This window comes from Hypomesus nipponensis, chromosome 13 (assembly GCF_054491055.1).
Source record: "Hypomesus nipponensis isolate SF chromosome 13, ASM5449105v1, whole genome shotgun sequence".
Taxonomy (NCBI): Eukaryota; Metazoa; Chordata; class Actinopteri; order Osmeriformes; family Osmeridae; genus Hypomesus; species Hypomesus nipponensis.
Window position 1 is genome coordinate 6334732 of NC_140373.1, and position 23820 is coordinate 6358551.

General features: G+C 48.3%; 1 protein-coding gene across 1 annotated transcript in view; it reads left to right on the forward strand.

Moving 5' to 3' along the window:
- Nucleotides 1–94: 94 nt before the first annotated feature.
- Nucleotides 95–23820, forward strand: part of ryr2a (ryanodine receptor 2a (cardiac)) — a 91156-nt gene continuing 67430 nt past the window's right edge. The window contains 1 exon segment of the mRNA XM_084670451.1: nt 95–142. Within this exon segment, the coding sequence (XP_084526577.1) occupies nt 95–142 (48 nt within the window).

The following is a 23820-nucleotide window of genomic DNA, read 5'->3' on the forward strand; positions in this document are numbered from 1 at the left end:
CAATGACCGTGCGGCAGTGCGTATTCACTACACCGCTTCATCAGTCGACCTGCCGCCTCCTCTTCTCCACAACTCCGTTTATCCACGGGCAACCATGGCTGAAGGAGGAGAAGGCGAGGATGAAATCCAGTTCTTACGAACTGTAAGTGCTCATAGATAATATAATCATACCAGCTGAATGTTTTGTTGGCCTTCGACTAAATCAATACATAGCATCTATGTGTTCTGTCTATAGCTGTTGATGGGATTCACCGCAAGCTGCGACGAGCGCATTACAATTGACAGCTTATGTCGTCCGTCTTATTTATTAGTCATTTAGTTATCATGATGTTGACAGATGGTGAATACGATACGTCATGTGTTTCACTTGAACTGAGTGATTGCGGCTGTTTCTGAGGTTACCGTGGGCGATGTGAAGGATGGAGCTGCGCCGGTTGGTGTTGGGGAGTGTTAAAGCTGATATTTTGGTTGACATTATGTTAATGATAGTAAAGCAATACAAAAGATGTGGCTATAGCCTTAGTAGCCACTGTTCTAATTTTTTTGTGCAACGTCTACCTGATTTGAGCTGTTGCGGGGTCCATCCCCATACTTTGCCTCAATTGTTTTTTGGGGGGTGAGGGGAGGGTGTGCGGGTGAGCGAGCGGAGTCCGATCGCACTGCGGAGCAGCGGCTCTCTACATGCCTTGAGACCCGCAGTTTTGACAGCGAGCTAGCAGTGGATCGTGAATGTGAAATTCTGTAGCATCTGAACACTTCAACAATAGGCTATCTGCCTCCAACTGTTGATCACAGCCAACGATCATTTTGTCTATTCTCTGTTATTGTGCTGTAAGCTCTGCAGCTCTGCACTGCATGTTCAGCCACACGGTGTTGGTGACAGTACTTAAAATCGCAATTCTTTTTCCTCACTGTCTACACAGTAAGTGTAGATGTTTGGTTGCATAGTACACGATTATTTATTCAGATTCGTCCATATGCACTGTAGCCTACATACTATATACTAGGCTAGGATCTGCAGCCCCCAGTAGCCGATGTAATGATGACTGCAATATGTTGCCATCTCAGTTGTTTTGAAAATAACACATCATGTTGTTGTCAATATTGGTCAGACATGTTGGCATCCAGCCTAGTGGGGGCAATATGCTCTAAACTGCTGTCCCCCCCCCCCCCCCCACACACACACACAGACACACTCACTCTTCCTCTGCCCCCTCCCTCTCATTGTCTCTTTCCATCCATAAAGCCGTGTTGCAGTTTGACTTCTAATGCAGGAGGGGGGATCAATATCAGATAGCCCGCGTCTGCTGATGGCTGAACAGACTCTGAAGACAGCCAGGGAGGTGGTGGTCCAGAAATCATAACAAGCGACAGTTTGTTTCTAAACCCCAATCCTTACCCCTCTCTTACTGTACCCCCCCCCCCCAGACACACCCAGACACACACAGACACACACAGACACACACAGACACACACACAGACACACACAGACACACACAGATACACACAGACACACACACACTCCAGCAGCAGGCTCCAGTGTTGTGCGTGTGTGTCCACCTCAGCAGTGCATGGTGGGAGCTCCACAGTTTCCTCGTATCAATGTTTAATGACTTCCCTCCCAGTTACATAAATGTTGTGTCCTGGCTGGCCCAGTCTCCTTCTCATCCTCGCATCTGTCAGCTCCTCTTTCCTGCTCCAGGGGGTCTGCCTGTGTGTGTGTCTGTCTGGTTGGCGTGGAGGCCTGCATTTTGTAGTTATCTCGTCCTTTGGGGGCGTTGTGTAGATGCCTAACTACCCTCTCCTCCCTGCCTTTCCCCCCACTGGTGCTATGTCTGGATACCTGGAAAAGTGCTGCTTTAATAACAGTGGTTTGGGTTGCCTACAGATCTGAGCCCTCCAGCACGGCCTATCTCTGTTGTCTTAATAGAGTTGCCGTGGCTGTGTGTGTGTGTGTGTGTGGCTGGCTGGATGCGCTGCAGTGCTGGAATGATTTACTTAGTCATTAAGGCCAGAGTGGACCAGGCTGCTGTGTGGTGCTTGGCCTGTCCTGCTGCAGACACTCTCCTCCAGCCCTGGTGTCAGAGTGCAGTGTCTCCCTCCTTCTATCCCCCTCCTGTCCCTCTCTCTCCCTCTCCCTCTCCCTCTCCCTCTCCCTCTCCCTCTCCCTCTCCCTCTCCCTCTCCCTCTCCCTCTCTCTCTCTCTCTCTCTCTCTCTCTCTCTCTCTCTCTCTCTCTCTCTCTCTCTCTCTCTCACTGTTGGGAACTTCCCTTCCCCTTTATTGCTTTGGTCATTCTACTGTATCCCAAGCCTCTTTCTCTATAGCTTATTTTCTCTGTTCCCCCCCTTCCCTCCTTTCTCTCTCTTCGCTGAAGCAGCAACAGTCAGTCCATACAGCAGTAGCCATCAATCTAAGGGATGACTTTCACATTCATGTGCCACTGGTGATTCCATTGGAAAATCTTTGTGTATGCTCTGTGAATATATTGACACATCAATCCGAGGCCCCGTGCTTAGGAATAACATTAAATGGCTCTTATCGTCTGCCGAGATGCCTCAGGTGTGTGTGTGTGCGTGTGTGTTTGTGTGTTGAGTGGGCTGAAAAACATCCAGCGCCGGTCACAGGCTATCAGCTTGGTGACTGCGTGCCCACGGCCCGGTATGGAAGTGTCAGCTCCCAGATGACAGTCGACATGAGTAGGAGCTCGCCATTATCACTGAGTTCTTTTTTTTCTTTCTCACTGCTGGTTGGAATATCCACGACTCATCCTATATCATCATCATCCCTCAACAGTGGCGGGCATATTTACCAGGCCCTGGCAGTTTGGAAAGAGGGCTACTCAAATTCCTTTCAGAGTTAATTCCCTCTGGGCAGAAAAGCACGTTTGAAATCTTATTCATGTAGTCATAACGTGAGGGATGGGAGTTTGACAGAGGGTTGTCGGTTCAAATTCCCCTGGGAACCCTGCTGAAGAGAAACATGGGGAGGCTGTGGAGCACTGCAATGGCTGTCTGCGGTCTTTCTAAATCAATGTCACACACACACACATTCACACACATTACAGAGGCCTCAGGCTGTAGCAGCAGTTATTTTGAGTCATGGAAGAAAGGATCAGTACCCCACTGCTGATATTTCTGTGGGAGAACAGTGCTCATGACTCACCAAAGATTCATCAGAGACTCATCAGACACTCGTGTTAATAAACAGGAGAGCTAAGTAGTTACTCTGGGGATACAGAGACAAAGGAAACCATGGGCTAGTCCTCGCTAGACCCTGACTGTAGCTCATTAGTTTGAAAGAACTTTGAACCTCAGGCTCTGGCAAACCTAGCCCACTGAGCTAAAGCCTTAATGGACATCACAGGTCATGTGTACTCCCCTACCATTCTCGTATAGTCACCAAACCACATCAACGGCATAAAAACTGCTCCTCCCCCAGGACTGTCTGGCTGCCTGGCAGGTAGGAGGAGCCTCTTCCTGAGCTGCCCGTCAACACCCCCCCCCCCCCTCTCTCTCTCTCTCTCTCTCTCTCTCTCTCTCTCTCTCTCTCTCTGTCTCTCTCTCTCTCTCTCTCTCTCTCTCTCTCTCTCTCTCTCTCTCTGTCTCTCTCTCTCTCTCTCTCTCTCTCTCTCTCTCTCTCTGTCCTGGTGGTCTGAGTCAAACTGAAGTTTATTGAGTGTTGCTATCAGTAGCCATCTAGCCCTGGTCTGTCCTGGCCACTATGTTCTCTCTCCCTGCTGGGGATTGTCTGGGAGACGTTGCCTGCATGCTGAGTAAGTTCCCACCGCCTGAGGCACACACACACACATATACCGCAGACAGAACACACACCAAAGCACATCATGCATAGCTACAAATAAACACAGGCCCATAGAGACCACGGCAACCTTAGTCCTCTTGGGATTAGAAAGAAATGTAAATGTCAATCTGGTTTTGTGTTCAGATTTAACATAAAGACCTCCACTTCTCCATCTCCTTCTAACCCCCCATCCCACCCTCCACCCCCCCCCCAGTCTTATGTCTCTGCACTATGAATGATTACAAGTGGGTCAAACGCAATTAAAAAGTGTAGGCTAATGTCCCTGCGGAATAATTGAGCTGTGGTGTTGTGGCTGATCATGCGATTCATAATAAATGTTTGACAATGCACTTTCCCCCCCCCAAGCCGGTTTACCAGCTGACCAGACCTCCAGGAGGGCTATAAACAGGTTTAGGGGGGTGGGGTGTTTGTGTGTGTGTGTGTGGGGGGGTATGGGTGAAGAAGACGTGAAGACGTGGAGAGAGAATGGCCGGGTGGATCGAGACAGGGCATGGAGGCAGCAGGAAGGAGAGAGAGAGACCTTAAGCTAAGGTGGAGAGAGGGAGGGACAGGGAGTTTGGAGAGAAAGGGAGAGTGAGTGGGAGGATAGCCCCCCTTGTAGAATCAAAGCTGAGCAGACTGGTAGTGGATTCCTTTGAAGCTCAACATGCTTTAAGCCTGACCTTTATGACTGATTGAAGGGCTTCGAACATGGGAGAGAGGACATGGAGAGATGGAGATAGTGGAGAGGAAAACAATGACCTTTTCCCACACAGGATAGTTTTACTGATATGCTTTTGTTTGTAATGCCTTTGGGGGTTCCAGGAAGCGGAAGAGTAACGAAATAGAGATGAGAGAAGTGAGGTGAAGATTTGGTAAAAGATATCTTACACTGTTAGAGCTGTAGATTTGGCATTAAGATTGATTCACCACTCTAAGATTTGTCCTTATCCACTCCTAACTGTCCTTATTGTAGCATGCAGTATCAGAGTGACAGAGAAAGACAGAGACAGAGACAGGGAGAGATAGAGACAATACCAAAAATGGAGAAGGGAGAATGATGTAGCGAATGAGAGAGCTGATGAGAGAGAGATAGAGGCCACCCCTGGCTGTGGGTCAGGGGTTGCGTTGACCCTGTCAGTCGTGGTGAATAGTTGTGCCGTTGGCCATGGCTGCTGTTACATCTGCTGTTTACACCTGCTGTGCCCTGGCAGCTCTTGACAACCGCTCCCATCAGTCACCTCTTGCCCTTGCTGCCTGTCACACAATGGTGCTTAGCTAATGGCCGACGCGCGTTAGCTCGTTAGCTCGCTAGCGCTGGTAGGAGCTGAATGGGGAACCCCATCCCTCTCTTCATCTCCTCCTTCTTTCATTTATCACAGTAGCCTTGTGCGCCGGGTCAGGGCGGACCGTCTGGCCCCTTAAACAGCCATCTATGTACAGAGTGGAGGAGGTGCCATCCTTAGCCAAACAGTCATTGGTTACCAGGCGGTCTACAGGCCAATTTGGGAGCAGAGCAGGTCAGGGTGGGAGGATTGAAGAAGCTTCTAGTCCAGACACATCTGTAAGAACACAGTCAAGACTGGGAGAAGGGAAGTGAAGGACACATCTCTCCATGTGTGCATGTGTGTGTGTGTGTGTTGGACAGAGATACATTGTGTGCGTATGAACCCCAGGTTCGGCAGTACCTAGACCCAGGCCTATTAGAAGCATTCCATCAGGATCCAGGAGATCAATGAGCTATTGAATGACATCAAGCTAATTACACAGACAGAGAGACGGACAGACAGAGCAGTTGACTGTGCTGTGCTCGGCTAGATTTATCTGGACTAGACAATGCTGGACTGAACCGTGCTTGGCTGGAGTGTGCCGTGCTGCGCTGGGCAGGACTGTGCTACCCTGGGCCGCGCCGGGCCAGGCAAAGCTGGGTTAGTAGGTGTGATATTTCTGCTGCACTGACAACTTTGATACTAACTGTTCCGCCTGAGGAGGGAGGCGAAAGGGAGAAACACAAGACGGAGGGATATGAGAACCAGAGAGTGCAGAGAGGGATAATGCTGACTGATGAGAGGGAGCACTAAGGCCAGCATTGAGGATGACTGGAGGACAGAGAAAGATAAATATGGGAGTTGGGCCTAGGTGTAAGGAGCTTGCCCTGTCAAGGAGATACCTGTCTGCTCCTCCTCCTCCCCTCTCTGTCTCTCTCTCTCTCTCTCTCTCTTTCTTCTCTCTCTCTGCAGTGCTCTTATGTAATCTGATTGATCTCTGGGTAACGCTGCTCTTGGTGTGCAGACAGGAGGCAGCTGGAGAGGAGGGGAGGGGAGAAGGAAGAGAAGAGAAGAGAAGAGAAGAGAAAAGAGGAGAGGAGACGAGGGGAAAGGAGGGGAGAATAGAGGAAAGGAGAAGAAAGGAGAGGAGGGGAGGGGGGAGCCGAATAAAGGAAAATAGAGAAGAAAAGAGAAGAGAGGTTGGGTTAGGGAGAGGAGGGACTACAGAGAAAGAACAAAAAGAGAACATTGGAAGAAGAAGAGAATAGAGGCGATTGCAAGTTACACTTGGAATTTGATTGAAAAGAAATGGATCAGTCATCAGTCTTAGTGGGCAGTCATCTATTCATATAAAAAAGGATTAAACAGGATTAGGCTTAAGACTACATCCAGTATTTGGGTAATTGGTATTACTGTACTTATATTAATATCCTCTCCTACTGTTAGGTTTAGTGCTGAATCTGGACTGTAGACCACTGTAAAGGGACATGTAGGTGTCACCTTCCCAATCTCAAGTCCAGGTCTGTGTGTGTTGTAGGTCGACAGGAGTGAAGTCATCGCCCAGTAACATATTGTTCTAGGCCAGCCTTTACTAAAGAAAAAACTAGAAGGACACTTCACCCTCAACATTCAAAGCAACCTACATTTGAAGCATTGAGCCGAGGCAGAGACAGAGGCTGTGTTCTAGAGGCAGAGACAGAGGCGGTGTTCTAGAGGCAGAGACAGAGGCTGTGTTCTAGAGGCAGAGACAGAGGCGGTGTTCTAGAGGCAGAGACAGAGGCAGTGTTCTAGAGGCAGAGACAGAGGCTGTGTTGTCGAGGCAGAGACAGAGGCAGTGTTCTAGAGGCAGAGACAGAGGCAGTGTTCTAGAGGCAGAGACAGAGGCAGTGTTCTAGAGGCAGAGACAGAGGCAGTGTTCTAGAGGCAGAGACAGAGGCAGTGTTCTAGAGGCAGAGACAGAGGCAGTGTTCTAGAGGCAGAGACAGAGGCAGTGTTCTAGAGGCAGAGACAGAGGCAGTGTTCTAGAGGCAGAGACAGAGGTGGTGTCGTAGGGGTGTGAGGTGTTTAATGGGGTGTCACCCCTATAGCTCCTGTCCGTACAGCAATACTGGTTTGGACGGTCAGAGATATTAATAGAAGACCTACCTACCTAGAATGCAACAAATATGGAGGCTTTAGTGTTAGGTGATGGTATTCCCAAGGTTCTTGTGTTCTCTTTGCAAAAACTCAGTTCTCCTTCCTTGTTCTATTTCTCGATCGTAGCGGACATGGCGTGGTACCGTGTAGTACCTTTGTTGAGGACAGTTCTTAGTCTGAGTTGGGAGACTAGGTTTCCATTCTTCATGACAGTGCTTCTGACAGCTCGTCAGTGTTGTGAAATGGTTTTTCGACGGCAGTACCTTTCCACCTTCGAACTGTGCCTACCGAGGAATACCGATGAGGTATTGACTAGCTGCTGATATCTCCATACCGACCTTGAAGGGCCACTCTTCCACACTGGATGTGTTGAAATATGAACTGCCCATTTCTGCCATCTCCAGGTTATGTGTCCCCATCCTGACTGAGTGCCAGAAGTGACTCGATAATGACTGTAGAGTGCATGCATTCATTAATGCCTTGTGAAGTCAGCATGAAATCGAGAAATTGTAACGCTTTACTTTGGTTTTTCAATTACATATTTAGTCTGTGGATCTACATATTGCATCTTCCATCTGTTAGGTGTCTTCTGAGGAAGTTGATTTACTTGTCCTTAAAGAGAACTTTGTATGTAAATAAACCATCGATCAACCTAAAAGCAGATTCTCCTCTCTTAATTCTCCTTCCGGATCCCAGCCGTAAAAGTACATGTAACTACATGATCTATTTCTATCTAATGTCGTGCCCTGCCTGTCTGAACCTTGCATGGAGGTTGGCCCTCCATCAAGCATGTCAGCCTTGCTAGCTCCCCCTGGCTGCCTGCTCCCAGGAACCATCCCTGCTCCTCGGGATTCTGTGTGTGGGGGTTCAGAGAGAAAGAGCTCCACTCCCACACCTCCGCTTCTAGGAGATCCCAGTGTTTTCCAACCTGCTGGATATGCTCTCTCTCTCCCTCCCTCCCTCTCTCTCTCTCTCTCTCTCTCTCTCTCTCTCTCTCTCTCTCTCTCTCTCTCTCTCTCTCTCTCTCTCTCTCTCTCTCTCTCTCTCTCTCTCTCTCTCTCTCTCTCTCTCTCTCTGTCTGTCTCTCGGTCTCTCGGTCTCTCGGTCTCTCTGTCTCTCTCTCTGTGTCTCTCTCATACACATACACACACAGCCGGCTGCTAGTTACATAAGACCAGTGTTGGCTCTAGCAGGTGAGCAAGGCAGCCCACTCTACACAGGCACTGCAGCACGGAGAGGAAGAGATGGAGAGAGGGAGAGAGGGAGAGATGGAGAGATGGAGAGAGGGAGAGAGGGAGAGATGGAGAGAGGGAGAGATGGAGAGAGGGAGAGAGGGAGAGATGGAGAGATGGAGAGAGGGAGAGAGGGAGAGATGGAGAGATGGAGAGAGGGAGAGAGGGAGAGAGGGAGAGAGGGAGAGATGGAGAGCGTGATAGAAGGGAGAGATAGAAAAAACAGAGAAAACTGAGGAAGATGAAAAAGGGAACTGTGACCTGACACAGACAGAAAATGAAAGGTTTTGCGTTTGCGTCTTCTCTGCTTCAGGATCCACCGGCCATGTTGTGCCCACCATGTTATGAAGCTCCACGTCCATGATGACGAGAGCAGCTGAACCTGCCCCCCAGTCTCCCCAACCGTGAAGGGAGTCCACTAACGCAACACAGAGAAATATTGACTCCTGCAATTAATTATCTTCATCATATTGTTGTAACAACTTACTTTTCGCTGACGGGGGCGAAATAGACTAATGTGCCAAGCAGTGCTGGCGAGCTAGTGGTGTGCTCTACGCACTGTATTAGAAGAATTATAGGGCCGGAGCTCCTCACTATATCACTGGGAGATGATTTATGGGGCTGAGGTGATGTTTTGATTAGTATTCCCAGCAAGCAGCTCCCTCATTGCAAGACCAGAGAAAGATAGGGAGAGAGAGAGCGAGCTAGCAAAAGAGATGGAAGCGGGAGAATGCCGGTGAAAGAGTGAGGAGCGAGTGGGAGGTGAACTAAGGGAAAGGGAGGTGAAGGACGATGGTGAATTCATAATAAGAACATGCTTTTGATGGACTGATACTCCGCACTCTCTCTCTCTGAGACACACACACACACACATACTGAAAACACACAGTCAATGCTCAGCCCTCCTTTGCAGCTTAACTCCACTTGTGTGTCTGGTCTCAGGGAACCAGGTGGACGACTGTTGTGTGTGTACAACCATGCACACAACCAAGCCAGCGCAACATGAAGCGGGCAGCATGAGCACACACCTGTTGGGATGCAGGCCACATCAAACACAGACGTGGCCCGGCAGTGTGTGTGCAGGTGTGGAACAGGACCCCTGTCTGCATTGTGTTTAGCGGGGTGGACGAGCGCAATAGACAATGGAGATGACAGGTCGGTAGACGACAGTGGGTGGGGGTGGGGGTGGGGGCTGGGGGCTGGGGGTCGGGGGGGATGGAGGTTTTGGGTGTGCTCTTTAGCCAGATCAGAAGTGAGGCGTCGTCAAGGAGCTTGATTTTTACGGGGGATTGTTCTCTTCTGTCCATCTCTCTCCTCTGTTCCTCTCTTGCCCCCCCCCCCCCCCACCCGTTCTGTGGTGTGTCGTTGGAAGGGCTGGGCAGCTGACTGTGGGAGGGAGTGTAGGCCGAACATGACCACTCTTCATCCATCTCTTCATATAGACCAGGGTACTCCACATCCCTCGCTCCCTCCATCCCTCGCTCCCTCCATCCCTCCACATCCCTCCATCCCTCCATCCCTCCACATCCCTCCATCCTCCCTCGCTCATCCCACCATCCAGCTCAGCAGCGGTGTGCTGTGAGTGGTTGGGACGTGGGCCGGAGGGGAGGAGAAGAGAGAAGAGCAGAGGTGTCGTGTTTGCGTAACAACGTGTGCTGCCGAACCGAAGATCATTGAAACGCTCCACATAGAAAGAGTGACCCAGTTTATCAAGGATAGTGTGGTGTGGGCAGGGAAATACAGAATTGTAGCCATTGGTTTTAGATCTGTATTATAACCAACCTATATCCAGTGTTTGGAAAGTCCTGAAGAAAGCATGGAGGGAGAGGAGACATCCTGTTGCACACACACACACACACCCTTGCATGCACACACGTGCATGCCTGGCTCACACACACATGCTCACCCTTCCTCCACCCCTAGCCTAAGAGACCAGACAGCCTCAAGGTTTAACATAATTCAAACATACCATAATCAACCCAATACGCTAGGCTAAGCTAAAAAAAAAAAAAAAAAAAGCTGTGAGCTTGCCGGGCTAACAGCAACATCAGCAGTAATCATGAGAGGAGAATGAGTTGTGGTGGGGTTATGGTTTGGGAAGGGGGACCAGTGTGTAGCCTAGCTGGCAGCCCTGCCAGTCCAACATGATGTATTAGGGCCAATCAGCCGTTCCCTGCCTCTAATGTGTGCTGGCCCTCTGACTGGAGGCATTCATCAGAGGAATGCTTCTGAGCCTGGCAGCAAAGCATTGGTCAAACCAAGGACACATCCTTCACACTGTGCACTGCATGGTGCATTCTCAAGTGGAATGGCAAGGCTGGGTTCTAGTCCAGAACTTCCAGAACTTGAAGTTCCGCCTCATGGATGAGACAAGGTTAGAGAGGGAAATGGTGTACATGATGTTTACCGAACATACTCTTCTTAACATGATTTGTGCACTGAAAGTCTGGTTGATATAATATGCTTTGTTGGAGGTAAAGTCCTGTACATCTACTCTCAATCTGTGTTATATATATAGTTATACTCTACTCTAGCTAAAGGATTATGAATGGAGATGACAATGGTTCAGAGGCTGTTCATAAATCCTACTCACAAGCATATTAGTCTGGTTAACACATAGCTGAAAGATATGTTTTCCATTTTTGTGTGTTTATCTGCTAATCCAGTCTAATCTGGGTTCTGTTTACTGCTTGTTAGTGTAGATTACCACAAGGTTATAAAGATCAGGCCTGATGTTCTTCAGTTTAGATTAATAATCTGTCAATCCGGGGAACACGTACAGGAATTGCTCCATGGTGTAAATTGGAAACACAGAGGAAAGTGGTGGGATCTGACCTTAATCACCACTGGCTCTGGTTCTTTACAGCTGGGTTGTCTTTAACCACATTTAACAAGAACATTTAAGTTATATAATTCATTTTCCAACCCAGTCAATGCATACTCAAGTCAAGTCTCACTTCCCTGAGGGGTTAGTCAGTACCTTGGAATTAAATGATACTCTGTTTAGTGTTTGGGTTCATCACAGTAGGGGGTGATATTTCCTGGTTAATAATGCTACCTCATGAGATACATTAGACTGGAACCCACATACTGGCTGGTGGCATGCCATGTCCAGGCTGTACTGTGGTGAGCATAGCTTCCATGCCATGTCCCGGCTGTACTGTGGTTAGCATAGCTTCCATGCCATGTCCCGGCTGTACAGTGGTGAGCATAGCTTCCATGCCATGTCCCGGCTGTACTGTGGTGAGCATAGCTTCCATGCCATGTCCCGGCTGTACTGTGGTGAGCATAGCTTCCATGCCATGTCCCGGCTGTACTGTGGTTAGCATAGCTTCCATGCCATGTCCCGGCTGTACAGTGGTGAGCATAGCTTCCATGCCATGTCCCGGCTGTACAGTGGTGAGCATAGCTTCCATGCCATGTCCCGGCTGTACAGTGGTGAGCATAGCTTCCATGCCATGTCCCGGCTGTACAGTGGTGAGCATAGCTTCCATGCCATGTCCCGGCTGTACAGTGGTGAGCATAGCTTCCATGCCATGTCCCGGCTGTACAGTGGTGAGCATAGCTTCCATGCCATGTCCCGGCTGTACAGTGGTGAGCATAGCTTCCATGCCATGTCCCGGCTGTACAGTGGTGAGCATAGCTTCCATGCCATGTCCCGGCTGTACAGTGGTGAGCATAGCTTCCATGCCATGTCCCGGCTGTACAGTGGTGAGCATAGCTTCCATGCCCACTGCAGAATGTCCTACAGGAGGGGCTGGACAGACAGGCAGGCTGCCTGCTGGTCAGCTGGAACTGTATTCCTGTGTTTCCTTGTGTAAAAGGTTGTTATGTAACAGCCTGTCCTCGCTGCCTCCACCCCGCTCCCGGACTCCTCCCCCCTCCCCTTAACCCCCTCTCCCCCAGGGCCTCTATCCAACCATCTCTGGGTCGGAATTACTACAGTCTGGGGGATTTTCCCAAGAACATGGCTGGGAACTTTGACTGACAATAGGATCATTCCAAGATTACTGCCACACAGATGCACACGCAAAGTGGAGGCTATGAGAAGCTGTCATTGTAGCAGCAGATAGAATACCACCTTGGGTGGTAAGGATGGACCTTGGCTGGGTGCTAGTTACAGGAACACCCTAGCTGACACTTGGAAGAAAGGATGAAAGGAAGAAATGAAGGGGAGAAAAAGCAGTCATCCCCTCTTTTGCGAACCTACTGGTCATCCCAGCACTGTGAGGTCCTGCATTTGAACAGAACTTAAATCTGAGAACATGCCAGACAGGGTTGTCCTGCTATACCCTGTATAGTGAATTGTGGTATATTAACTAATGAGTGATATTATAGTCCCTTAATTACATAAGGGTACCTTGGCAGTGTGTAGGAAGTGTGATCTTCTTGGGAAGAAAGTCGGAGAGAGGTTGACTGAATTAGTGTTGTTTTGGACTTTTTTTGGTCCTTTTACAGTGCTGTAATGAACTACTGAGCTTCCAAAGCGAACTGTTTTCATATCAGAGAGTAATTGTATGCTAACAAAACCTTTAAACCTGACAGTGCAGCAATGTTGTGACTGCTGACCTATTGTGTTGGTGAAAGTGTTGAGGACGCTATTGTACTGTTCTCCATTCAGTGTGACTCTTGCCCCTCGTTGGGTTGTTATCTTGGATAAACATGCTTTTCCTCAAAGACAGACCTTCATGTGGCCTTCCTATGGGACTGGACCTTCTAAGAACACACACTGGGCTGCTCCAGGCTATCCCTGGTATGATGAAGGCAATTGTCCATCTGTGTGTGTGTGTATTCTGCTCACATCAACAACAGTACAGTTTTACCTGGCAGATCCTTCTAACTGAAACACTCGTAGTCAAATCCACACACAGTAGGGGCAAAACAGGAAAATAATTGAATAGATCTGTCTCTTTCTTTCTCTTCCCCCCCCCCCTCCATCTCTCTATCTATTTCTCTACCTCTCTTTCTCTCTGTGTCTCTCTCTTTCTCTCTCTCTTCCCTGACACCATCTGCATTGCAGCCCGGCCCGCCGTGCCAGCCTCTCTCACATAGCCCTGTGCCAACACACACACACACACACACACACATTCCTGTGCTATCAGGTGACCCTGCCTTGCTCACCCAGCGGTACCCAGCAGGCTCCCACAGACCCCCCTGCGTCCTCCAGCAGCCTCCCCTCCCAGCTCAACACACAGCTGATAAGGATACAGACAGAACAAGCTGGCCTCTTTCCTGTCTGGCCTCGCAGGTCTCGGGCCTGCGTCCTCCACAGTAGACCCCGTATGTAGAGAAGAGAGTTAGAGATCAGTTAGAGATCATTTTGTGGTCCGTTAGTGTCGTCGAGTTAGAGATCCTTTTGTGGTCAGTTGGTGTGTTTAATTACAGTAGAGACTGGAGGGGGAGAGAGGGAGAGAGGGAGGGAGGGAGCACGAGAGTGCATTTTTCCTTCACTAATCACATGCACCATTAAATAAGGGAGATTTTCTTTGAATGACCCTGGCACTCATTCTGGCCCTCCTGGCACATTCTTCTGGTTTTAATATCTCTCTGCCCTGCTTTCTCTTACTTCTGCTCTCTCTCTCGATCTCTCTCATGCTTTCTCTCTCTCTCTCTCTCTCTCATTTTTGTAGATATACCATCTCACCCTCTTTAGATTGAATTTACAAATGTTGGCTTATTTTCATTGCCCCGTGGTTTTTGATCATTCTCATGACAAGTGTGTATGTAGGAGAGAGAGAGAGAGAGAGAGAGAGAGAGCGAGAGAAAGAGAGAGAGAGAGAGAGAGAGAGAGAGAGAGAGAGAGAGAAAGAGAGAGAGAGAGAGAGAGAGAGAGAGAGAGAGAGAGAGAGAGAGAGAGAGAGAGAGCGAGAGAAAGAGAGAGAGAGAGAGAGAGAGAGAGAGAGAGAGAGAGAGAGAGAGAGAGAGAGAGAGAGTGTGTGTGTGAGATAAGAGGTGATGCAGCTGAAGTGCCAATAGAAAGTTTATCCTTCATTCGCACCATCTGTCTCCTCTCAGCTCTCATCAATCTTCTCTTTAAGATGGATGGAACCAGATCATGGAAACAAGTCATGCCTTGAAGCTTTATATACGCATGCACACAAACACAAGCGCCCATGCATACACATGCACACATCCAGAATGCTTGCACACACACACACATTCTTTCTGTCTTTTTATCACACACACACACACACACACACACACTCGTGACTAGACCTGGACGGGATGTGTTTGGAGGGCATGGTGTCAAAGCAGGGCATTAGCCATCAATCAAGAGGAGACAGACAGATGCCCACTTCAATGCCTGAGGCATGAAGGAGGGAGAGAGGAGAGAACAGAAGAGGGGGGAGAAACTGTGTGGGACAGTAGGAGAGAGGGGTTGAGAGAAGGAAGGACAGGGAGGAGGGAACAAAGCAGAGACAAGCAGAAGAGATGGGAAAAGCAGAACATTGTATCATTGAAACCATTGAGATAGGGGATTGGGGTAAGGAGGCAATGGAGAGGGAGGAGATAAGGGGAGAGAGGGGAAAGAGAGGGGAGGGAGAGGGGAGAGAGGGGAAAGAGAGGGGAGAGAGAGGGTAGAGATAGGGGAGAGAGAGGGGAGAGAGAGGGAGAGAGGGGAAAGAGAGGGGAGAGAGAGGGAGAGAGAGGGAGAGAAAGGGGAGAGAGAGGGGAGATAGGGGTGTAATGTGGCTGTCTGTCACTGTAGGCAAGTGAGTTTGATGTGCTGTGTCTTTCATCCCTTTCTCCCTCCCTTTCTCCCTCCCTTTCTCCTTCCCTTTCTCCCTCCCTTTCTCCCTCCCTTTCTCCCTCCCTCCCTCCCCCCTTCCCTCCGTCCTCCCCCCGTCAGCTAAGTAAGGTCACTCAGCAGAGGGCAGAAGGAGGGGAAGGAGGAACGGGGGGTGGGGGAGTGCGGGGGGGTGGGGGCATAGGCTCAGCATGGGTGTGAAAGCGGTGGAAATTGTTCCTGGTAAATTGAAAAAGATTGAGTTAGCCTATTTGTTTGGTTTGGTGGTTTGTTTGTCCGTGCGTGTTTGTGTGTTCTTTGCCCCCGATGATGCTGCATAAATATCAGACATGGTCAGACAGAGAGACGGAGAGAAAGAGGGTGTGTGTTTCTTTTCCTGAGTGTGTATGTAGGTGGTGTATGTGTATTGCTGTGTGTATTTGAGTATGTAGGTGTGTGCACATGTGTGTATGGTAATGAATATGTGTGTTTAGAGACTGTCTGCATGTGTGCTTCTCCAGTGAGGTTTTGAGGGCGTCAGTGACAAGCCATCTGCCAGTAACACGTCCTGCTGAGTGACTCTAGTCAGCATCACAGCCCTTCATGGCTCACACACACACACACACACATACACTGCCTCTACCCACAGATGGTCTATATGTGCTGGTCATATGAAGCTCCTGTTTTACCAATCCTTGGGTTTCTCTTTGGCAATATAGACAATTCTGATTGAAGGAGAGATAAGTCACATGACTAGATTTCTTGACTACTGCTATGTTTAACATTCATCTGCTGATTAAATACACACACATACACACACACACACACACACACACACAGTGTGGCTACTGCGGATTGAGGCTGGGTAATTGAGGACTGATTGAAAGAGCTGCTGTAATAATCTGAAAGGCAGGTTTTCTGTGGAACATAGCAGAGGTCAACAGCATCAATTGTTCATCTGTCGCTGTTGGTCTGAATACATGCAAACACTCACACACACAATCTCACTCTTTGTCTTTGCCTCTCTCTATCTTTCTCTCTCTCGCTCTATCTCTCTCTTCTACATGTGCATGTACTGTACGTTTTGGCCAGCCATGCAGCACATCTGGTTAGCTGTGTTCACAGCCCTCATCTCTATCCTGGAGCTTCCTGGGTGGGATTAGAGTCCAGAACAAGAGGCCAACCTCCTCCAGGCTACAGTGCTCCACTCAGGCTGGATTACACAGCGTTATCTCCACATGCTGGATTACTCAGCGTTTGTACCACAGGATATGTTGGTATGACAGTCCCTTTAGCCAGAATGAAAGTTATGATGATTTGGACCAGTGGGATGCAGAGATGTGGTGGTCCTACCTGTGGGGCTAATGGAAAAATCAGTGCTGTGTTGATGTGTCTTTTATAGGCACAGAGCCAGGTGTAGCATCAGTTCAAGGGGGAGTGGGCAGGACATGGCTAGCCTGGTGTCATTGTGGCAGAGCTACATAGTCTGCCTGGCTGTTTGGGATAATGTAGAGCTCCCTCTTATGGTGGGAATTGTGTGATTTCACAACAATAATGCCAGATGGGAGGAGTTTAATAATTGATGTTCAGTCCCAGCCTCAGCCTCCGCTCATACCCTAGCCTCAGCCTCAGCCCCAGGCCCATCCTCACCCCAGCCTCAGCCCCAGCCCAGGCCAAGCCTCAACTCCAGCCTCAGCCCAGGCCCAGCCTCAGCCCCAACCTCAACCCAGCCCCAGGCCCAGCCTCAACCCCAGCCTCAGCCCCAGTGAACACTGCTTACTGGGCCTGTTTGGCCTGTGAGGGAGAAGGTGGTGATGCAGTAATGCCATTTTCTGGAAAATGGTTATGGTGTGTATAATCTGTGTTCCCTACAATCTATTCATGTTTATATGTGTGGGTTCTTGCATGTTGCTGTGCCCTTGAGTGTGTGGTTACCTGTGTGTATGGTCAACAGGGCCTGGGGCAAGACAGTCCTCTTGAAGGAGAGTGTTTCTCTCTGAAGGAGAAGTCATCCTGACTGTTGACCACCATGGAACACTACCCTCCTTCCACCGACACCGCTATTACATAACACACCGTCATCTTTCTGTCACAGCAGGAAGGAGATGAGCTGGTTTGGGGTCTGGTCAAGGCTTCAGCTCGTTGAGTTTCCACAGCACTGCTTGGAGGCTGATGCCCTTTAGTGAGACAGGCTATCATGAATACACCCGGATAAAACCCTCTTCCGTGTGCAGTACCAGACCTTTTGTGTCCCTAACACACTAGCTGCCTCCCAGCATCTCTCCTTCAGCCTTTCAGTGCTGTATTGTTGGGGAAGCTGCTACTACTGTGTGCCCCTGCTCCCTCAGTCTGGCCAGGCTCAGCTGCCGCTGGGTCCTAGTGTGCCTTGGCATTTCTGTCCAGGAGAAAAGGGCAGCGGGCAGAAGAGATGACCACACAGGCCTGCTGGGTGCCTCAATGTAAGAATACATATGTGTCTCCTTTCATGTTGTACAGTACTGTATATGTGGTATATATACAGGGTGCACATATGGGTTACCTACACAAACCCTCCTGTGTTTGGGAATGGTGGAGACGCACCCTGCGGTTGAATTCTTATTGTATCACGGATGAAAAGAAGAAAGCCTGTGATCTTTCATTGCTTACCGGGAGTCTCTGTTTCTGATGTGAGAAGTGTGTGGCTATAGCAGGAGGCAGGTTCAATAATGCATGTGAAGACAAAAGGCTTGTGACCTGAGCTAAACTGAGAATGAGATTCACTTTGTATTTGATGGGCCTTAATGGGTGAAGGTGAGCGAGTGACTCACTGTGGCGTCATGCTGGCTCTCTGTGGAGACTGACTGTGATCTCTCAGAATCAGGGTCACAATCACATTCACTTGTCAGGTACATTTACATGGTCATAGTGATTTTAGATGTACACACACACACACACACACATGCGCACACAAAAAACATTTAGATTTTTTTTTTACCTTGGTCCCTTTTAAAAGATTTACATGATTTGTGTGTGATGAACACACTACACTGTGTCAGCTAGGATCATGGGAAAATCCTCAAGTTCTTGAAATACTTGAGGTTTGCTTGATTTAGCCCACACGCTAACCAACGGAGAGATTGGATTCATCAACAAGGAACAAACTCCTCCCATCCAGTCCACAGAGTATACTAAATCAAACGCAGTGTGTCAGTGTGTCCATAGAAGGTCAGTGGAGGGGAATGGGTGTTTGGATGACAAACACCAGACCCGTCCCAGATAGATATAGAGGGCTAGTGTGTGTGTCTCAGTGTTTGTGTGTGTGTCTCAGTGTTTGTGTGTGTGTTTTTTAGTGTTTGTGTGTGTGTTTTTGAGGCAGCTTGACAGGTACCTTGGTCAATAGAAGGTTGAATGCCTTCCGAGCTGACACACACCACCTCAGCTGCCTTATATGGCCATGTGTGTGTGTGTGTGTGTGTGTGTGGTGTGTGTGGTGTGTGTGGTGTGTGTGTGGTGTGTGTGTGGTGTGTGTGTGTGTCCATTGTGGGGAGGGGTCAAGCACCATGCTAACCACGCAGTGTCTACCCAGTAGACCCGGTAACTGCACCCCATCAGTGAATCCCTCCTTTTTTCTCCTCTTTTTTTTCAAGGGACTTTCTGTCTGGAATGTTCCAGAAAGAGAGTGAGTGAGTGAGTGAGTGAGAGAGAGAGAGAGAGACATAGAGAGCGAGAGGGAGAGAGAGAGAGAGAGAGAGAGAGAGAGAGAGAGACAGAGACAGAGAGAGCGAGAGACAGAGAGACAGAGAGACAGAGAGAGAGTGATAGGAAGAGAGAGAAAGAGGTGGCTTCTGATCTGCTGCAGTGTGTGGATGAATAATTAATTGGGTCGTATTTCTCCCCTCCCTAATTGCAAGTGTCAGAGTGAGACACAGGTTATCTAGTTGTTGTCTTCTTTGATTTCCCCCTCGCCCCACTCCCACTTTTGCTTACTCTGAGACCCCCTGCATCAGACCTTCCCCCTTTCCTTCAACTTAAGTGGAGTTGACCACTGATACCGTCAAGAGAGGGATGGAAAGAAGGGAGGGGGGAGAAGAGTGTTTGTTAGTATGGTGATCAGGAGGAGAGGAGGAGGGGAAGGAAGGAAGGATGAGAAAGTAATTGTGTGTGTTGTGAGCGAGGGATGCGAGGGCAGCAGTGGTGCTAATAGGCTGCGGATGATTCAGCAGGCATCACAAGCAAGCGTTCTCTTTCCTCTTCCTCCTCTACCTCCTTCCCTCCCTCCTTCCCTTGCTCTCTATTTCACTCCTCTCTCGGGGGAGTACCACAAGCACAGAGGAGAGGAAATACTAGCCTTCACCAGCACCACTGCGGCACTTTCCCCTCATTCATGGTGCCCCCACCCCCTCCCTCTTTCTCTGTCTCTCCAGAGACGATATAGAACTGTCCACGATAGCCATGAACTGGGTATCTAAAGAGGACTCTCACAGTAGATTATGAGCACCAAAATGACAGCTTTCTCTCTTACTCTCTATCTTAAGGATTCCCCTCCTTCTGTCAAGCCCTTCCATTTGTACTCCATCCTTTTTCGTTCCTCCCTTCTCCAGGTCCTCACGTCTTTTATACCCAAGATCAAGACGTTCACCATTCTCAGATCATGTCCACACCTTACAGTAGTGAAGCTCAATGGTGCTCCAGTCATAAACAGAGGACATACCTTTAAATGCTTTTATTAAACAGGCATGTTCATCTGTGTTCTATCTGTGGGACTGTACTGGCTAAGCCTCTTTCTTCGAGGGAGACCGTTTCCCCGGAAGATCTCACCCGCCCCCTCATTGCAGTGCTGGCATGTTATGTATGACTATATGTGTGTGGGAATGTGCTCGTACTTTTTGAGGGTGTGCACAGGGGAGTGTGTGCTAGGACTGTAAGCATGTGTGTGTGTGTGTTGCAGTGTTCTTTCAAGCTTGGCTGTGTGTGTGTGCGTGTGCGTGTATGTGTGTACTGTGTGTGTACTGCAGGTGCAGTAGTCTCCACAGACCTCCCGCAGATGAGCAGGGGAGGCTGAAGAGCTATTCTGGATGCTCCATAAGATCCAGTCAGATTCAGCACCTGTAACAAATGGTTACAACAGAGATACTATAAGCTCTAGCATTAGCTTGTCACTGGATGCTATGTGATGCTTAAATAAGCTAGCCATTCTCTGAAGCCTCACTACAGTTGCCTGACATAAAGATAAACAATCGACACTAGCATTAGCTTGTGCCACACAAGCAGCAAGCTCACATAGAGAACTAATGATGCCTAGCTTAAGCTTGTAGTCTACTACCAGTTAGTTTACACATGGCTAAGATATATAGACATTAGCATTAGCCTGCAGACAAGTTATAGCTTTCTCATGAAAGAACCTTAAATCACATGTCAACCTGTAGCTGACTAGCAGCCAGCATACGGAGGGTTTTCTCCTGTTATCTCCCACTCAAATCCTCTATTGAACCACCAACCACATGGTCTGCTGGCTACAGCTTAACTAGGATTAGGAAAGTGTATGACTATTGAAGTTATTGATGGATACTTATTGATATGTTACCAGTAAAAGATTTATAGACTGTATGTTTATGTTTAGCTGCTAAGGAGCTTAGCTTGCCCAGTTACAGATGGAAGGATTAGACAAAGTTCAGTATGAGCTCCATTTATTAATTTTTCTATTGTGCGTGAGAGAGCGTGTATGTGAACATGTGTGTAGGAGAAAATGACAGCAAGAGTTAGAGAAAGAGAGAGAGATATGGAGAGTTTCTGCTATGGACCTGTTCTGTTTGTGTCTGTGTGTGTGTCTGTGTTTAATGCCTCTGTTGGATGAGTCCATGCTTGTCACCTCTAATCTAAATCATGATTAGAAGACACAAGATGCGTTGGAACAGTCCCAGACGACTGAAGGGAACACCTCCTCTGTAAACACAGTGTTCAAACCATAACTAGGTCTCATTCCTTGACCTATTCAGTAGTTATATATGTTGTAAACCCCCTAATATCTGTATAACTGGCATAAGCAATGAAACATCATATGAACAAGTCCAAGATCTCATGAATGAGGATGAAGCCTTATGAGCTCATCATCCTCATCCCCTTCATCATCATCATCACAACCCTTGTGGTGTAGTGGGCAGTGTGGGATGCAGGTGTTGAGTGCAGTATGCCTTGAACTGGGGATGTGATCTAGCTGTTCTGTCTCATCCAGTCTGGTCACTCACATGTACAAAGAGGGCAGTATACTCACTCTGATGAGCTTAGGCTACTTTCCAGTAATACCACACACACACACACACACACACACACACACACACACACACACACACACACACACACACACACACACACACACACACACACACACACACACACACACACACACACACACACACACACACTACTATCCCACCAGCAGTGGCAGTAGGTCAGTGTGTTCGATATCATAATCATGCTGTAGACTATGGACTTCTACTAATCCTATTAACAGTAAGATTGAGTAACCTTGCCATGCCGTGTGTGTTTATGTGAGTGTGTGTGTTTGTATGGGTGGATTCGTAACAGTAAGAATAGCAAAGTGATTATTTTTTTCTACAGATCATTAAGCTGTTATATTCAACACAAATGCTCTCCTCTCTTCTTACTTTGTAGGGAACACACACATACACACGTTTCTCCAGCATCATTTCAATTATCAAGCAGATGTGGAATCATGCTGTGAGAGGATGGGATTTAAATTAAAAGACATTACCGCTTGTAGAAAAACTCAATCTGACCAGAGGCAGAGTGTAATCTGGGCTGTAAAATAGACACATCATTTTTCTTTCAACCGCAACAACAGTTCTCAGTTGATGTTTTCAAGTCCAAACGTAAAACTATGATTGTAATGTGCAGTAAACAAACTCTGGCCCTTCTGTCATTGGCTCTGTGGATTTGACCTAGTCATGGAACTGGATGACATCTGCTGGTTAGCTCACAGTAATATAACTAAGATATTATATGATACAACCAAAATCTTTATTTTGAGCCTCATGCAAATAGAAACAGACTCACAAAAGAAACGGAACCAAGTGTAAATCTAAAACTAAATCTATCGAAATCTCTGATGTCTCTCTTGCGATTAATGAAAAATGATTGCTTTCACATGAAGAGTGCCTCAGCTCAAATCAGCATACTCTCCTTTGGCACTGGGTCAGCACTTTACACTCTCTGACGCAAGCTCCTCTCACATCCTGCCTGCATGCGTGTGAAAAAGAGACTGTGTGTGTGTTTGTGTGTGTGTGAGAGAGAGAGTAAGAGAGAGAGAGAGAGAGAGAGAGAGAGAGAGAGAGAGAGAGAGACGGTACTTGCTTACGTGTGTGTATTAGAGAAATGCCTAACATGTCTGAGATAGAGAGCGACAGCTCTTCTCTTTTTGGCGGAGATCAGAGGGGAACTGGAATCCTGTGGATAGCAGGGCAAGAGGAACTAGAAATGCAGGATGTAGAATGTACAAAGACATGCTGAACTGTTCACAGGAGATCCAGTCGATCGCACACCTCTCTGTCTTCTCAGACTAAAATGACGTCATGTCTCCAGAAACAACTTCTTTTTTCTCAGTTGTTTGGGGCCATCCTTGTTGTACCAAGATGGAGGCAGCATCCCACAGACTGTGTTGGCCTACACGTTCTGTCTGTGAGAGAGAGAGAGGAAGATATTAAGCAGCTATCTTTGAATGATAACAAATTAGCCATGTGTAAAATACGCTACGCAAGATTCTGCAACAGCTGGCGTGTGTGTGTTTGTATGTGGGTGTGTGTGTGTGTTATGCAACGTGCAGGGTGGATTACAATGTCAATTTAATTTGCCTTCTCCCTCAGATTATCAACAGATAGAGATGTTCGAGCAATGTTTCCAACCTCGCTGTGACATCACTACAGCCTGGCGTGGCCAGCCAGTGTCCAGGTTGTTCTTCTGCACCATCGATCAGGTCCCATGGGGGGCAAATCAGGTTCAAAATGACAGATCCCTGATCTGCTTCCTGCTTCCTCTTTAACGACCATCATCTGGCTAGCTGGAGAGGCAGTCCTTGAGATGATGATTTACAGCCATCTGTTTTATGATCCTCAGGAAATGATTCCCTGTGGGTTTCATGTGTGTTGGATCTATATCACTCATTCTCACTGTTGTGTCCCATGATCTCATAGTTTAGGACATGTATCAGAGTATCAGAGTGACAGCACAGGGCTGGTAGGTGTCGTAAAGATGAGCTGTGATGCAGATGAAGGATTGTAGTCATCCGGAGGATTTCTTGTGGTGGGTGGGCTCTTGACTGTACCTTTACTGTACCTGCACCAGACTGTAGCTGTACCAGACTGTAGCTGTACCAGACTGTAGCTGCACCAGACTGTAGCTGCATCAGACTGTACCTGCATCAGACTGTAGCTGTACCATACTGTAGCTGCACCAGACTGTAGCTGTACCAGACTGCAGGTGTACCAGACTGCAGGTGTACCAGACTGTAGCTGCACCAGACTGTAGCTGTACCAGACTGTAGCTGTACCGGACTGCAGGTGTACCAGACTGTAGCTGCACCAGACTGTAGCTGTACCAGACTGTAGCTGTACCAGACTGCAGGTGTACCAGACTGTAGCTGCACCAGACTGTAGCTGTACCAG